At 41.5% G+C, this 17,331-nt stretch overlaps 2 protein-coding genes across 8 annotated transcripts in view; one reads left to right on the top strand and one right to left on the bottom strand.

Annotated features, from left to right (window-relative positions):
- Positions 1 to 17,331, top strand: part of EEF1B2 (eukaryotic translation elongation factor 1 beta 2) — a 954,602-nt gene that overhangs the window by 912,480 nt on the left and 24,791 nt on the right. The window lies entirely within an intron of this gene.
- Positions 2,119 to 17,331, bottom strand: part of NDUFS1 (NADH:ubiquinone oxidoreductase core subunit S1) — a 36,670-nt gene continuing 21,457 nt past the window's right edge. The window contains exons 14-19 of the mRNA XM_050750822.1: positions 11,598 to 11,758; positions 8,885 to 9,039; positions 6,596 to 6,771; positions 5,203 to 5,337; positions 5,032 to 5,104; positions 2,119 to 2,479 (exon numbers count right to left, since the gene is read on the bottom strand). Of these exons, the coding sequence (XP_050606779.1) occupies positions 2,388 to 2,479; positions 5,032 to 5,104; positions 5,203 to 5,337; positions 6,596 to 6,771; positions 8,885 to 9,039; positions 11,598 to 11,758 (792 nt within the window). The 3' untranslated portion in view covers positions 2,119 to 2,387. The remainder of the gene's footprint in view (positions 2,480 to 5,031; positions 5,105 to 5,202; positions 5,338 to 6,595; positions 6,772 to 8,884; positions 9,040 to 11,597; positions 11,759 to 17,331) is intronic.

Here is a 17,331-nt window from a genome sequence, read left to right as displayed (position 1 = left end):
TTATGATTGTTCACTGCAAGCTGCCTAGCAGGTAGCCGAAGAATCCTGGATCAACTTAGCCATGTATCATCTTTTCTATCTCAATGCAATATTCTCTTACCCACAACCATATGAAGTCTACACATACTCACTAAGAGTATTATGTAAAATACAAAACTGGGACTATGTCCCCTCAAGATAAGCACAGTGCTAAGAGGTAAGAGATGGGAAGTTTGTATTAAGTTCAAACACTTTTGGCAAGAATTTATACAACTTCAGGCAACTGGACATTTTAGGCAAAGCACACAACTTCATAATGTATCACTAAGGAGGATAAGATAAACAGTTCTAAAAGCTGGTACAGGTGACACATTTTGTGCAATTTTAAGTTTTACATTTTTTTGTAGAAATAGGATCTTGCTATGCAGTCCAGTCTGGTCTTGAACTCCTGGCCTCAACTGATCCTCCTGCCTTGAACCCCCAAAATGCTGGGCTTACAGGTGTGAGCCACTGGACCTTCTGTTTTTAAAGATATTGTGACATACTATTATTCTAAAGCCTTATCCTTTGTTGTATCAGAAAAACGACATCCTAGACTGGGCGCGGTGGCTCACGCCTGTAATCCTAGCACTTTGAGAAGCCGAGGTGGGTAAATCACCTGAGGTCAGGAGTTCAAGACCAGCCTGGCCAACATGGTGAAACCCCGTCTCTACTAAATATACAAAAATTAGCCGGGTGTGGTGGCAGGTGCTTGTAATCCCAGCTACCGGGGAGGCTGAGGCAGGAGAATCGCTTGAATCAGGGAGGTGGTGATTGCAGTGAGCCAAGATCATGCCACTGCATTCCAGCCTTGGGTGACAGAGTAAGACTCCATCTCAAAAAGAAAACAAAGGGAAAAGGGCATCCTATATTTGGGCTGAGTCTTTAATGAAAGCAGAAAAGAATAAGGATTATAAAACAAAAAAATTGTGAACATACTTTTGTTTGTTGGAGACAAAATCTTGCTGTGTTGCCCAGGCTGGAATGCAGCAGCACAATCACGGCTCACTGTAGCCTCAACCTCCTGGGTCAGGTGATCCTCCCACCTCAGCCTTCCAAGTAGCTGGGACTATAGGTGTACACCACCACACCCAGCTAATTTTTGTAATTTTTGTAGAGATGGGTTTTACCATGTTGCCCAGACTGGTCTCCAACTCCTGGGCTCAAGCAATCCACCCACCTCGGTCCCTCAAAGTGTTGGGATTACAGGCGTGAGCCCACCACACCCAGCCTTAGATTTAAAAAAAAAAAAATCTACCTTTAATTATCTTCTAATTGTAAAATTTTTACTTCCTTTAAAAAAAAAATTCTCAGTGATCCTTATTCTGATTCCTTTTCGTTTTGACAATTAAAACTTATGAAAGCTGGTTGTTTTGTCTCCTATTACTGAAATAATTTAGTTGATTTAACACTACAGATGGTGTTAGGATAATGAATACAGAACATCAATGAGAATCTAAATTATGTCTCTTGAGACCTCCCTCATTCCAGAGGAGATCTCATAAGTATACATGCATACATGTATAACTTATACAAAAAAAAAAAGCCACATAAATCACCATAACATTACAGAAGCAGATTCAAGAGAAAATAGAAAAATGTGTTCACCATTAAACTCAATACTAATTTTTAGAAGTAACAACCTATAGAATCAATATTAATGAGAGGAAATAATACGCTGCAGTTAAGAACAACAGACTTTGGAGTAAATAAGAAGTAGGTTTCAGTCAGTGACTTTTGCTGCATGGCCTTGGGCAAGCTATTTAATATACCCAGGCTTCAGTCTTCACCAGAAAAATGAGATAATATTACTATCTCACAGGGTTGTAGCAAGAACAAAAGAAGATAATACATGTAAAACCAGAGTGCTCAGCAAACATCATAAAGCTAAATTATCATTAGCCATTGTTACTATGATTATTATTAAATTATCCCAGATACATGTCTGAGCATGATTATATATTTTTCCTATTTACCCAGCTTGACAAAGTGCTTAAATCTTTTCTTTAGCACTAGAAAAAAGTGGGTATTAACTGGAACTCTTTTCATTTCATCCATTTTATAGACATAAATTATTTACGAAGATAAGTCAACAACACATAATTTAAGGATTTCTTTACATGCATCACAAAGGTTATCAATGCTTTTAAGAGCATCTGCATAAAGTTTTATTATTTAACCTTTACACACATGTTTTTCAAACTGCGAAGTTGATAACTAATATCATTTTCAAATAGGCATAGTATAACCTTAAATATTACATGATTCAGATTTTTTTTTTTTTTACAAAGAAATAAACCTGTAAAGGATCACTGCACTATAGTTGTTCATCAATTATCTGCGGCAAAACTGGGATCCTAGTAGATACTTCAGCATATGGATGGTTCCTCTACTGCCTGGGCACCCTCTGTGACAGCTTTGACACATTTGGCCATTGTCTGTGAGGCTCTGCTAATTGAATCTGAAAGATATTAATAAAATGCCATTTCAATAATACAACTTTTTAAAAGACACATACTAAAACTTTAATGCTGCACATATTCAGGAGGAAAAAAAGATTATAAGGCCCTATGCAAGTATATATAATTATATATAACCAACAGATTCCAACAATAAACCCCTTACTGGCCAAATGCTTTCAATAACTATCCCTGGAAACAGTCAAATAACTATAGAACAGCTAGACAGTGCACCAGTATGCAGCCATTAAAAAATTATTAAAAAGTATTAAAAACATAGGAAGGGCCGGGCATGGTGGCTCAGGCCTGTAATCCCAGCACTTTGGGAGGCCGAGGCGGGCAGATCACGAGGTAAGGAGATCGAGACCATCCTGGCTAATATGGTGAAACCCCATCTCTACTAAAAACAAAAAATTTGCTGGGCGTGGTGGCGGGCGCCTATAGTCCCAGCTACTCCGGAGGCTGAGGCATGATAATGGCGTGAACTCGGGAGGCGGAGCTTGCAGTGAGCCGAGATCGCACCACTGCACTCCAGCCTGGGTGACACAGCAAGATTCTGTCTCAAAAAAATAAAAAATAAATAAATAAAATATAGGAAAAATATGTACAATACTATAATTGAAAAAAGGTTACAAAACAGCATATGTACTAAAATACATTGAATTGTGTACTTCATGAGTAAATTTTAGGGTATGTGAATTATATTTCAATAAAGCTATCAACCCGAACCCCCAAGTGAATAATCTCACTTCCAGCCTGGTCTGAAACTCCTGGATTCAAGCCATCTGCCCTCCTCAGCCTCCCAAAATGCTGGAATCACAGGCATGAGCCACTGCACCTGGCCTAATCTTTTTGTTTAAATAAAAAATATATAGGCCAGGGGTGGTGGCTCATGCCTGTTGTCCCAGCACTTTGGGAGGCTGAGGTGGGTGGATTGCTTGAGTCCAGGAGTTTGAGATCTGCCTGGGTAACATGGCGAAACCCTGTCTCTACAAAAAATACAAAAATTAGCTGGATGTGGTGGTATGCGCCTACAGTCCTAGCTACTCAGGAGGCTGAGGTAGGAGGATCGCTTCAGCCCAGGAGGCAATGGTTGCAGTGAGCCAAGATTGCGCCACTGCTCTCCAGCCTGGGTGACAGAATAAAATGTCATCTCAAAAATTATACATACACATGTACACGTATATAGTAATAATTACAGATAAATAACAATATATAATTATTAATATACTATTATATGTATATAATGTATATGTATGTCCCTGGAGGAAGAGTGACTAAAATGTTAAAAAAATTATAGTTATTTCTTGATAGTGGGAACGTAGTGATTTTTTTTTTTTTTTTTTAAGCTTTTAGGTTCAGGGGTACATGTGAAGGTTTTTTACACAGGTAAACTCATGTCACGGGGATTTGTTGTACAGAATATTTCATCACTGAGGAATTAAGCCCAGTACCCAAGACTTATCTTTTCTGCACCTCTCCCTCCTCCCACTCTCCATCCTCATGTTGACTACAGTGTCTGTTGTTTCCTTCTTTGTGTTCATAAGTTTGCAGATAAGTATTGTAGAAGTGATTTTTTGTTGTGCTTTTGAGCATAGCTATTATTTTACAATGAAGGTAATCTTTATCATCTAACTAAAATACCTATTAAAAAATCTTAGATACAAACTATATAAAAACATTAAAAGAGTTCTATGTGCTTTTAGAAAATTAGTTAAAATAATCTATCAACTATTAAATACCTCATAGCCTAGATGCTGTATCAACTGTTCTAAGAATCTGCAATAAACAAGTTTCAGTTTGTCTGCGTTCCTTAAAAACATTCCTAACACTTTACATCAGGAGCAGTGTTTAACATGTTTCACATTTAAATGTTTTGATTCTTCCACCTATAATTCTCCGAAAAACCTTCAGGTATTTGCCACTTTGGAAAATTCACCCTAAATTGCTACACAGTGACTTTCCTTACAACAGCAAAATTTTATATTTAGGCCGGGCGCGGTGGCTCAAGCCTGTAATCCCAGCACTTTGGGAGGCCGAGGCGGGTGGATCACGAGGTCAGGAGATCGAGACTATCCTGGCTAACATGGTGAAACCCCGTCTCTACTAAAAATACAAAAAACTAGCCGGGCGTGGTGGCGGGCGCCTGTAGTCTCAGCTACTTGGGAGGCTGAGGCGGGAGAATGGCGTGAACCCGGGAGGCGGAGCTTGCAGTGAGCCGAGATCACGCCACTGCACTCCAGCCTGGGAGACACAGCAAGACTCCGTCTCAAAAAAAAAAAAAAAAAAAAAAAAAAAAAAAAAAAAAAAAAAAAAATTTTATATTTAAAATCTATTAATTGTTTGGATTTTCAAACTTTGCTTACATTTCAGAAACAAAAAAACTAGAGTAGAATCAGAAAACATGCTTACGTTAGTTACAATGTTTAAAAACCTTCAAAGATTAAGAATTGCAAACACTATCAATCACAAATTGGAATTATAACACCAAATGAGGTGATCTGATTACTCCTTACCTTTCATATTTGGCAGAGTCATGTTGACAATTACATACCTGTCATGTAGAAGTCTTTTATAGTTAGCTGAGGTGGAACAAGTGGGTCAGCAAGAAGCTGCTGGTTCACTAGCTGCACAAAAAACAAGAGACCAACAATAATGTGAAAAACTAGTACTGTTACACCAGTAGACACAACATTATGAAAACTGCTCATAGGCAAGCTGTTACCTTTGAGAGCTCATTTGCTTGCTGGAAGTAATTAGCCCCTTCAATATCATCATATCGAACAAGATTAGGAGAGACTTCTTCCAATCTGTTCCTTACTTGATCCAGAGTATCATATGGAAGAGTTATTCCAGCAATCTACAACATGTCAGGTCCCCCAAAACAACAAAAAGCTTTAATACTTAAAAATGTCAAATAATAGATAACTGTAACTATGGTGAAATAATGCAGCACTACTGAAAAACCTATTGGTGTCCATTAATAGACATACATTTATGAAGGAAGCAGTTAAACAGGGAACACAAATTAGTGACTCTATGAAATAATTAAAGAGACAATGCTATGCTAAATCCAAATGTTTCTGCTAACCTGTTATTAACAATACACAAAGTTTACGATGCATTATTATTTTAAAAGTCAGGATGCTTACTTTTACATCAATAAAGAACAGACCTATTTTCAGGCAAAAGACAAGTCAACAATTTTCAACAATAAAAGCACCACTTTCAGGCCAGGTGCAGTGGTTCACACCTGTAATCCCAACACTTTGGGAGACCGAGGTGGGAGGACTGCTTGAGGCCAGGAGTTCGAGACCAGCCTGGCCAACATGGCGAAACCCCATCTCTACTAAAAATACAAAAATTAGCAGGGCTTGGTGGTACATGTCTGTAATCCCAGTTACTCGGGAAGTTGAGGCAGAAGAATTGCTTGACACCGGGGGATGGAGGTTGCAGTAAGCCGAGATCACGCCACTGCACTCCAGCCTGGGCAATAGAGGAAAACTGTCTCAAAAATAAATAAAATAAAATAAAATAAAGGCACCAATTTCAAATTCCTTTATTTTTTAAGAGACAGGGTCCTACTCTGTCCCTCAGGCTGGAGTGCAGTGATGCAATGAGAGCTCACTGTAACCTTGGAATTCCTGTTTCTGAATACATGTTTCCTATAGAAATTATTCAAATCATCTCTGCATTTCAGATAGGCATCTTCCTTGACTTTGAAAATCATTCTCTCGGCCGGGCGCGGTGGCTCAAGCCTGTAATCCCAGCACTTTGGGAGGCCGAGACGGGCGGATCACGAGGTCGGGAGATCGAGACCATCCTGGCTAACACGGTGAAACCTCGTCTCTACTAAAAAAATACAAAAAACTAGCCGGGCGAGGTGGCGGGCGCCTGTAGTCCCAGCTACTCGGGAGGCTGAGGCAGGAGAATGGCGGGAACCCGGGAGGCGGAGCTTGCAGTGAGCGGAGATCCGGCCACTGCACTCCAGCCTGGGAGACAGAGCGAGACTCCGTCTCAAAAAAAAAAAAAAAAAAAAAAAAGAAAATCATTCTCAGAGGCTAAAATATCAAATATCCCTTTAGTAGCACCACTAAGAAATGACTCAGAAATTATACCTCAGAGAGTGCTCTTATAATTTTCCAGTCTTCTCTTGCCAAGCCAGGAGGTGTCACTGCTACCTTAGTCTGCTGAGCTCTACCCTCAGTGTTGACATATGTAGCAGACTTCTCTGTGTAAGCAGCTCCTGGGAGAATAACATCAGCTATGGGAGCCCCAACATCACCATGATGTCCTGTACAAAGATGGAAAATGGCAAACCAAAATTTTATTAAAAACTGATTTTCTACTGTACATGAAGACAGTATATATCATTTTGAATCCCATTTTGTAAAGCCACAAAAGTTTTTAAAACTAAAATAAAGCAGTAGTGAAGTAATAAAAAATTAAAGCCCACCTCACTCCTAATTCAACTTCTTTCCCAAATAAAATTATTATTATTATTTTGAGATGAAGTCTCGCTCTGTGGCCCAGGCTGAAGTGCAGTGGTGCAATCTCAGCACACTGCAAGCTCCGCCTCCTGGGTTCATGCCATTCTCCTGCCTCAGCCTCCCGAGTAGCTGGGACTACAGGCGCCCGCCACCACGCCCAGCTAATTTTTTGTATTTTTAGCAGAGATGGGGTTTCACCATGTTAACCAGGATGGTCTTGATCTCCTGACCTCGTGATCCGCCCACCTCAGTCTCCCAAAGTGCTGGGATTACAGGCATGAGCCCCAAAGAAAATTACTGTTAAAGCATTTGGGGGGCCAGGCGTGGTGGCTCATGCCTGTGATCCCAGCACTTTGGGAGGCCAAGGCGGGCAGATGACTTGAGGCCAGGAGTTTGTGACCAGCCTGGCCAACATGGTGAAACCCCAACTCTACTAAAAATACAAAAAAATTAGCCCAATGAGGTGGTGTGTGCCTGTAATCCCAGCTACTCAAGAGGCTGAGGCAGGAGAATCATTTGAACCCATGAGGCAGAAGCTGCAGTGAGCCGAGATCACGGCACTGCACTCCAGCCTGGGTGACAGAGTGAGACTCTGTCTCAAAAAAAATTCTTTTAAAAAGAAAAAAAAATATCTTCTCAGACTATTTTATGCAAATACAAACATGTATAATACCATACACACATATAAAATAGGCAAATAAGTATACTGATGCTTACAAAGTAGAAATGCTTGCAAAGTAGAACTGCTCAGATCTACCAGTTTGTGAAATTTGGTAAAGTAGACTGAAATGGGGGGGGATGCAAAGACAGGAATATGACAGTAATACTGAAAAAGGCATAAAAAATTACAGAAAAATTTGGAAACACTACCACCCATTAATAACAACTAGCAGAAGAAAGAAGTTATTTTATTCAGAAAAGAACACCTTTAGAAACATCTGAATCAAATGTAAGAAAGTTGTAGAATAATACATAGTTTAATATAATTTGTGCACATTTGTGTATGCGTATGAAGATGTTATGAAGTACATATATCAAAATTGTCATCAATGATTATTTCTTAAAGGACTAAAAACAGGATTTTAGTTTGTTTATATTTTTATTTAAAATAACATTTTTTTGTTGCTCTATCACCCAGGCTGGAGCACAGTGGCGTGATCATGGCTCACTGCAGCCTCAACCTGCTGAGCTCAAGTGATCATCCCACTTCAACCTCCTAAGTAGCTGGGATCATAGACATGCAGCATTATGCCTAGCTAATTTTAAATTTTTTGTAGAAACAGGGTCTCCCTATGTTGCCCAGACTGGTCTAGAACTCCTTGGCTCAACGAATCCTCCTGCCTCAACCTTGCAAAGTGCTGGGATTACAGCATGAGCCACAGCACCCAAGGAACAGGATTCAGTTCATATATTTTGGTTTAACTTTTTTTTTTTTTGAGAGGGCGTTTCACTCTTATTGCCTAGGGTGGAGTACAATGGCATGATCTTGGCTGACTGCAATCTCTGCCTCCCAGGTTCAAGCAGTTCTCCTGTCTCAGCCTCCCGAGTAGCTGGGATTATAGGCACCCGCCACCACGCTTGGCTAATTTTTATATTTTTAGTAGAGACAGAGTTTTACCATGTTGGTTAGGCTGGTATTGAACTCCTGACTTCAGGTGATCCACCCGCCTTGGCCTCCCAAGGTGCTGGGATTACAGGTATGAGCCACCGCACCCAGCAGGTAATAATTCTTAAAAGCAGTATCAATTATGTAACTAATAACACTTGCGGTTTATTTAAAAAAAAAAGAAGGGGGAGTAGGGGGAGGCAAAATTCTCAAATGGAAAACATTCAATTCACTAAATATATTACTAAATGGTTTCTAACATACACAATGTACTACCCTCTTTTGTTTCCAGTGTCATAGGTGATACTTACCTTGATAAATAATGAAACAATCCTTTGGCAAATCCTGTCGTGTGATACAACCTCCATCTGCTCCCAGGAGAAACAGCACCTTGGGAGGGTTCTTCCGAATTGCTTCCACCCCAGGTTTATAGCCAAGGTCCAAAGCAGCTACTTGACTTGCAATCCTGCAAAACAATTACGGAATTTTACCATAACTGCAGTGTTTTCAATGTAAAAAATTAAATGTGATTCTTGGAATAATTTCCTTTCAACAATGTCAAAAAACTCATTTTATTTTATTTTTTTATCGGAGATAGAGTCTCACTTTGTTGCCCAGGCTGGAGTGCGTGGCATGATCTTGGCTCACTGTAACCTCTGCCTCCTGGATTCAAGCGATTCTCCTTCCTCACACTCCCAAGTTGCTGGGACTATAGGCATGTGCCACCACACCCAGCTAATTTTTGTATTTTCAGTAGAGAATGGGGTTTCATCATGTTGGCCAGGCTGGTCTTGAACTCTTGACCTCAGGTGATCCACCCACCTTGGCCTCCCAAAGTGCTGGGATTACAGGCATAAGCCACCACACCTGGCCCAAAAATCCCACTTTTACCCATTTAAAATAGATGCCAAAACCAGAAACAGCAGTCTTTTACTGTTTTGCAAATGGCAACCAAAGAAATGTCAGATTCTTAGGACACTCTGTCTCTCCATGACATAGCATTGAATGAAATAATTCTAGAAATTTTATGCCAACTGTAATTGCTTTAAGTCTGATTCCTATTCAATACGGTAAGACATAAAACATAAGCCATACATATTCATAAGAGAAAAATCAGATGATTTCAAAAATCAAAAGGGAGAAACTGAAAAACCACTCATTAAACTATAATTCAGAGAAAACCATAATGAGAAAACCAAAACCTTACGGAAATTTTTTCTATGATATACATTACTCTTATAAGCAGAAAATAATTTTTTAAAGAAGAGGTCTAGAATAAATATACTTTGAATAGCAGGATTGTTGTTTTGGTATAGCTTGCTATTTGTTAACTATCTAGAAATAGTAGCCATTCTGAAGACCTAAAACAAGTTGGAAGCATGCTTTGAAAGGCTCAGGAATGGTTATCCTGTGTGCCCTAACAGTTTTACTTCTAGAAATATTTCCTACGAAGATAATTTCAAGTGCAAATGTATCTGTGTATCACTGTATTATCTAAGAAGTTAAAAACTACCATCAACATACATGTTAAAAAGAAGAAAATGGCTAAAAAATTTTATAGTATATTCATGATATCAATCAGCTATTATTGTTTTTTATTTACAAACAATTTCTAGAAAAAAACTTCTGACCATAGTAGGAAATTCTTATTTGGCAACGAAAACCTATTAAAACCAGGATACAAAATTGTATCCACAGTATAATTTCACCTATGTAACTAAAAAATATTACATAGCTGCTAGGCACAGTGGCTCATATCTGTAATCCTAGCACTTTGAGAGGCCAAGGAGGGGGCGATCACCTGAGGTCAGGAGTTTGAGACCAGCCTGGCGAACATGGTGAAACCCCGTCTCTATTAAAAATACAAAAAATTAGCCTGGCATAGTGGCACGTGCCTATAGTCCCAGATACTCAGGAGGCTGAGGCAGGAGAATTGCTTGAACTTGGGAGGTGGAGGTTGCAGTAAGCCGAGATCGTGCCATTGCATTCCAGCCTGGGTGACAGAGCAATACTCCATCTCAAAAATAATAATAATAATAATAATAATAAAAAAAAATAAAAAAATTAGCCAGGTGTGGTGGCACATGCCAATAATCCCAGCTACTTGGGAGGCTGAGGCAGACGGATCACTTGAACCTGGGAGGTGGAGGCTGCAGCGAGCCAAGATCGTGCCACTGTACTTCAGTCTGGGCAACAGAGTGAGACTCTGGTCTCAAAAAAATAAAACAAAATATTACATAGGGTAAAAAGAAAAACTAGAAGAAAATGAATGAAAATAGCAATAATAATTATCTACACATTGTAGAATAAGGATCAGCTCCATTTCTGCACGTTTGTCTCTTTTCAACTTACCTAAATTAAACCTGCATTATTGATGTGGTTAGAAATAAAGGCCAGGTACAGTGCCTCACGCTTATAATCCCAGCAGTTTGGGAGGCTGAGGCGGAAGGAGCGCCTGAGCCCAGGAGTTTGAGATCAACCTAGGCAACATAGTGAGACCTCATCTCTACAAAAACAAAAAATTAGCTGGGTGTGCAGCATGCACCTGTAGTTTTAGCCATTTAATACTTGGGAGGCAGGAGTGGGAGGATCACTGGAACTCAGGAAGTCAGGGCTACAGTGGACTATGAATACGCCACTGCACTGAGACCCTGTCTCAAAACAAAAAAACAAATAATTAAAAAGAAAAAAAAGAGAAATCCTTCAGCTGAGTTCTCATATTAGCTTACATTTTTATCATTTAATTAAAGAACTTGTTGTAATTTTTGAACCAAGGTATAACTAATATAACAATTTTTAAAGTACTTCACTTTTTTTCTCAACACTTACTCTATTTCAAATATTTTTAATATTTCTTATCATCTTGGGCTCTTCTCACAGAGTAAAGGTCTATATTTCACATGTGTAACTGGGATAATGTTGCTAAATGTTGTTTGTAAATTAAATTTAACAGTGTATCAGGAACACATACATATATACAAAATTACTTGAATTTATAGTATATAAAGCAATTACTCAACAAACCTATGAAGGATATTCATAACTTTCCAATCGCCAGTAACACCACTAGTCATCCGAATCTTTTGTGCAATGCTAGAGACAGCTGCAAGAATTGCTGCTCCATCATTTCTTTGGAGTGCAGAACTGCCTAAAACCACCATTGGTTTTTTAGCTTCCTTTAGGACCTATTAAAAAAAAAAAAAAAAAAAAAAAAAAAAAAACTTTGATTTTAAAATATTACAAGTAAGCTGAACATCTAACCACATTTGCCTCAACAATATACGTTGCCCTAATTCTTAGGTCTAACATGAAGGTTTTCAATTTGCTAGCCCAACATATAGACACACATATACAACCAAATTTAGTTTAATCCAAAGCATCTTGCCAATGCTACTGTGAAATGCCTGAGTATCAGCTAAGACATGTTTTCTAAAAGTAATTATTCAAAATAAAAAGCTTAGCAAATTATCCTGTGGTCAGAATAACTATGGGCAGGTTCCAGAAAAATTGGGGAACTTCTCTTCAGAGATTCAGATGGTATTAAAGAATAGGAAAAACCATGCTTAATATCACGTCTACTATCTTCCATCTACTTACCATGCCACAGACAGGGAGGAGGAGGCAGGGAAAGCAATGATCACTAGAGCACAATGTTAAATACCTACAATTTTAAGCCTTTGTTTTAAACCATAGTAACTCTGAACGACAAAAACTGGGAGAATGCATCCCAAGAGTAAAGGAAACTACAGATTTCACAGAAGATGGCAAATAAGATGTAAAGTTATAGGTTGGGTGCGGTGGTTCACGCCTGTAATCCCAACACTTTGGGAGGCTGAGGTGGGTGGATCACTTGAGGACAGGAGTTTGAGACCAGCCTGGCCAACATGGCGAAACCCCGTCTCTACTAAAAATACAAAAAAATTTACCAGGTGCGGTGGTATGTACCTGTAGCCCCAGCTACTCAGGAGGCTGAGGCACGATAATTGCTTGAACCTGGGAGACGGAGGCTGTAGTGAGCCAAGATTGTGCCATTGTGCTCCAGCCTGGGCAACAGAGTGAGACTGTTGACGAAACGAAACAAAACATGTAGAGTTATAGAATACACATCTCATTTTCCCACTCATCCTTTGTGTCACTCTTCAGTAAAGAGCTGGCCACAAAGAATCAGCATGGAAATTATGCTGAGATATTATAAAGAGGAATACATTAATAGGAACTTGCCAAGGAAATGTGAATAGTTGAGAGAAATAGTTTTTAATAGTCTCAAAGATACTGAAATATAACACACTCTTTCTCACTTAAAAACTCAAAGAAGCAACACTATAGAGAATATTATATCGTAAGGAGATTTTCATCACCGAATTCAGGAAAGAACTGGAAGAGAAACAAATAATAGAGATAAATACCAGTCCAGAAACAATAAAAAACTAAATAGGCCAGGTGCAGTGGCTCACGCTTGTAATCGCAACACTTTGGGAGGACAAAGTGGGTGGATGACTTGAGTCCATGGGTTCAAGTGCAGCCTGGGCAACGTGGCAAAACCTCGTCTCTACAAAAAATTGGCCAGGCATGGTGGTGTGCACCTGTGGTCCCAGTGGCGGCTGCAGTGAGCCAAGACAGCACCATTGCACTCCAGCATGGGTGATAGCCAGACCATCTCAAAAACAAAAAACAAAAAAACAAAAAACAAAAAGAAAGGAAAAGAAAGAAAACATGATTAAATACAGGGACAGGAAAGACAGGGTACAGGATACAAAATAAATGGAAAAAGAAAAAAAACACAGATATGAAAAGCCAGGCAACGTTGGCTCATGCTTGTAATCCCAACACTTTAGGAGGCTGAGGTGGGAGAATCACTTGAGGCCAGGAGTTTGAGGCCAGACTGGGCATCACAATAAGCCCCATCTATACAAAAAAATATAAAAATTAGCTGGGCACGGTGGTGTAGGCATGCAGACCCAGCTACAGGGGAGGCTTAGGTGGGAGGACTGCTTAAGCCCAGGAGTTTGAGGCTACAGTCAGCTACAATTCTGCCATTGCACTACAGCCTAGGCAATAGAGTGAGACCTTAAAAATATATATATAGAAAAGAAGATTCAACATCTGCATTGTTAAGAGTTCTTTTTTTTTTTCTTTTTAGACAGGGACTTACTCTGTTGCCCAGGCTGGAGCACAGTGGCATGATCTCAGTTCACTGTAGCCTCCACCTCCCAGGTTCAAGTTATTATTTTGCCTCAGCCTCCCGAGTAGCTGGGATTACTGGCACGTGCCACCATGCCCAGCTAGTTCGTTTTTTTTTTTGTATTTTTTAGTGGAGACAGGGTTTCACCGTGTTGCCCAGGCTGGTCTTGCTCCTGACTTCAGGTGATTTGCCTGCCTTGGGCTCCCAAAGTGCTGGGATTACAGGTGTGAGCCACCACATTAAGAGTTCTTTTTTGTTTGTCTGTCTGTTTTTGAGACGGAGTCTCACTCTGTCGCCCAGGCTGGAGTGCAGTGGCCGGATCTCAGCTCACTGCAAGCTCCGCCTCCCGGGTTCACGCCATTCTCCTGCCTCAGCCTCCCGAGTAGCTGGGACTACAGGCGTCCGCCACATCGCCCGGCTGGTTTTTTGTATTTTTTAGTAGAGACGGGGTTTCACCGTGTTAGCCAGGATGGTCTCGATCTCCTGACCTCGTGATCCACCCGTCTCGGCCTCCCAAAGTGCTGGAATTACTGGCTTGAGCCACCGCGCCCGGCCTTTTTTTTTTTTTTTTTTTTTTTTTTTTTTGAGACAGAGTCTCGCTCAGTCGCCCGAGCTGGAGTGCAGTGGCACGATCTTGGCTCACTGCAAGCTCTGCCTGCCGGGTTCACACCATTCTCCTGCCTCAGCCTCCCGAGTAGCTGGGACTACAGGCGCCCGCCACTACGCCCAGCTAATTTTTTTTAATTTTTTAGTAGAGACGGGGTTTCACCATGTTGGCCAGGATGGTCTCGATCTCCTGACCTCGTGATCCGCCCGTCTCGGCCTCCCAAAGAGCTGAGATTACAGGCGTGAGCCACCGCGCCCGGCCCACATCAAAAAAATAGCCAGGCGTGGTGGCGGGCGCCCGTAGTCCCAGCTACTCGGGAGGCTGAGGCAGGAGAATGGCGTAAACCCGGGAGGCGGAGCTTGCAGTGAGCTGAGATCCGGCCACTGCACTCCAGCCTGGGTGACAGAGCGAGACTCCGTCTCAAAAAAAAAAAAAAAAAAAAAAAAAAAAAAGGCCGGGCGCGGTGGCTCAAGCCTGTAATCCCAGCACTTTGGGAGGCCGAGGCGGGTGGATCACGAGGTCAGGAGATCGAGACTATCCTGGCTAACATGGTGAAATCCCGTCTCTACTAAAAATACAAAAAACTAGCCGGGCGTGGTGGTGGGCGCCTGTAGTCTCAGCTACTCGGGAGGCTGAGGCGGGAGAATGGCGTGAACCCGGGAGGCGGAGCTTGCAGTGAGCCGAGATCACGCCACTGCACTCCAGCCTGGGAGACACAGCGAGACTCCGTCTCAAAAAAAAAAAAAAAAAGTTCTTAATGAAGGTTACAGAATTAACGAAAAATATATTTAAATCTGTTATAGAAGAAAATGTTCTCAGGCCAGGCACAGTGGCTCACGCCTGTAATCCCAGCACTCTGGGAGCCCAACATGGGCAGATCACGAGGTCAGGAGACCGAAACCATCCTGGCCAACATGGTGAAACCCTGTCTCTACTAAATAAAAAAATTAGCTGGGCATGGTGGCATGTGCCTGTAGTCGCAGCTACTCGGGAGGCTAAGGCAAGAATCGCCTGAACCTGGGAGACTGCGGCTGCAGTGAGCCGAGATCACGCCACCGTACTGCACTCCAGCCTGGGGACACAGCAAGACTGTTTCAAAAAAAAAAAAAGAAAAAAGAAAAGAAAAGGTTCTCTGAAAATAGTAATCACCTACCACATGGGGATGGAAATTAGAGAGGAGAAAGGAAGATTTGTCACTGAATATTTTTAAATATTTTTGATCTTTTAATCATAATTTTTTTTCTACTCAAAATAAAAAAGTTGTGCTTTGCTACTTCATCCTCTTGCACATCACCTTCTTCCCTACACCTGAGACTGTTTAAGTGAAGCAACCATCTTGGAACCACAAGGAGAAAGAGACACACAATCACATGTGAGCAAGCAAATGAACTGACAACAGCAAAGCAGGAAGGCAGGCTCTCTAGATATCCTTGGACAACTGTATCAGCTTTTTTTTTTCTTTTTGTTTTTATGAGATGGAGTGTCACTGTCACCCAGGCTGAAGTCCAATGGCGCGAGCTCAGCTCACTGCAACCTCTGCCTCCCGGGTTCAAGTGATTCTCCGGCCCCAGCTTCCCAAGTAGCTGGGATTACAGGCGCGGGCCACCACACCCGGCTAATTTTTTTTTTTTTTTTTTTTTTGTAGAGGCAGGGTTTCACCATGGTGGTCAGGCTGGTCTCAAACTCCTGACCTTGTGATCTGCCCGCCTCAGCCTCCCAAAGTGCTTGAAGTATAGGCATGAGCCACCGCACCCAGCCTGCATCAGCTTTCAATTGCCTACCTCCAGACCCCTTTGTGTGACAAACAGAAACTCCTTAGTTTTTAGGGTTTTTTTTTCTTTTTTTTTGAGATGGAGTTTCACTCTTGTCACCTAGGCTGGAGTGCAATGGCATCTCAGCTCACTGCAACCTCTGTCTCCTGGGTTCAAGCAATTCTCCAGCCTCAGCCTCCCGAGAAGCTGGGATTACAGGCACCCACCACCACACACAGCTAATTTTTGTATTTTTAGTAGAGATGGGGTTTCGCCATGTTGGCCAGGCTGGTCTCAAACTCCTGACGTCAGGTGATCTGCCCACCTGGGCCTCCCCAAGTGTTAGGATTATAGGCGTGAGCCACCGCACCTGGCCAGAAACAATTTAGTTTTGTTTTTTTGCGTTTTTTTTGAGACAGAGTTTCGCTCCTGTTGCCCAGGCTGGAGTGCAATGGTGCAATCTCGGCTCACCACAACCTCCGCCTCCCAGGTTCAAGGGATTCTCCTGCCTCAGACTCCTGAGTAGCTGGGATTACAGGCATGTGCCACCACGCCCAGCTAATTATGTATTTTTAATAGAGACTGGGTTTCTCCATGTTGGTCAGGCTGGTCTCAAACTCCCAACCTCGGGTGATCCACCTGCCTCGGCCTCCCAAAGTGCTGGGACTACAGATGTAAGCCACCATGCCCGGCCAGCTCCTTAGTTTTTTAATCAGCTCCACCACTACACATATATTCTAAAATAAAGAGAACCTTGTATCTTTAGACTGAAAGTACATTCTGTCTTATAGTCTTATAGTGAGGTCTTCACCTTTAAGACATATTTTGTTGAAGTTACTGAATTTCAAGAATGATAATCAGAACCCCAGCACTTTGGGAGGCTGAGGTGGGTGGATCACAAAGTTAGGAGTTAGAGACCGGCCTGGCCAATATGGTGAAACCCCATCTCTATTAAAAATACAAAAATTAGCCAGGTGTGGTGGTGCATGCCTGTAGTCCCAGCTACTCGGGAGGCTGAGGCAGGAGAACGAACCGGGGAGGCAGAAGTTGAAATGAGCCAAGATCATGCCACTGCACTCCAGCCTGGGTGACAGAGCAAGACTTCATCTCCCCACCAATGAAAAAAACAAAGAAGATAATCAGGACAGGGTATGGGGCGGGGCGGAGGAATAAAGTTTACATGCTTCTTCACTGACCTATAAAACTCAGAAAGGGGGG

The sequence above is a fragment of the Macaca thibetana genome, chromosome 12 (assembly GCF_024542745.1).
Source record: "Macaca thibetana thibetana isolate TM-01 chromosome 12, ASM2454274v1, whole genome shotgun sequence".
Classification (NCBI taxonomy): Eukaryota; Metazoa; Chordata; class Mammalia; order Primates; family Cercopithecidae; genus Macaca; species Macaca thibetana.
The sequence above is the reverse complement of the archived record's forward strand: the minus strand, read 5'-3'. Positions and strand labels throughout refer to the sequence as shown.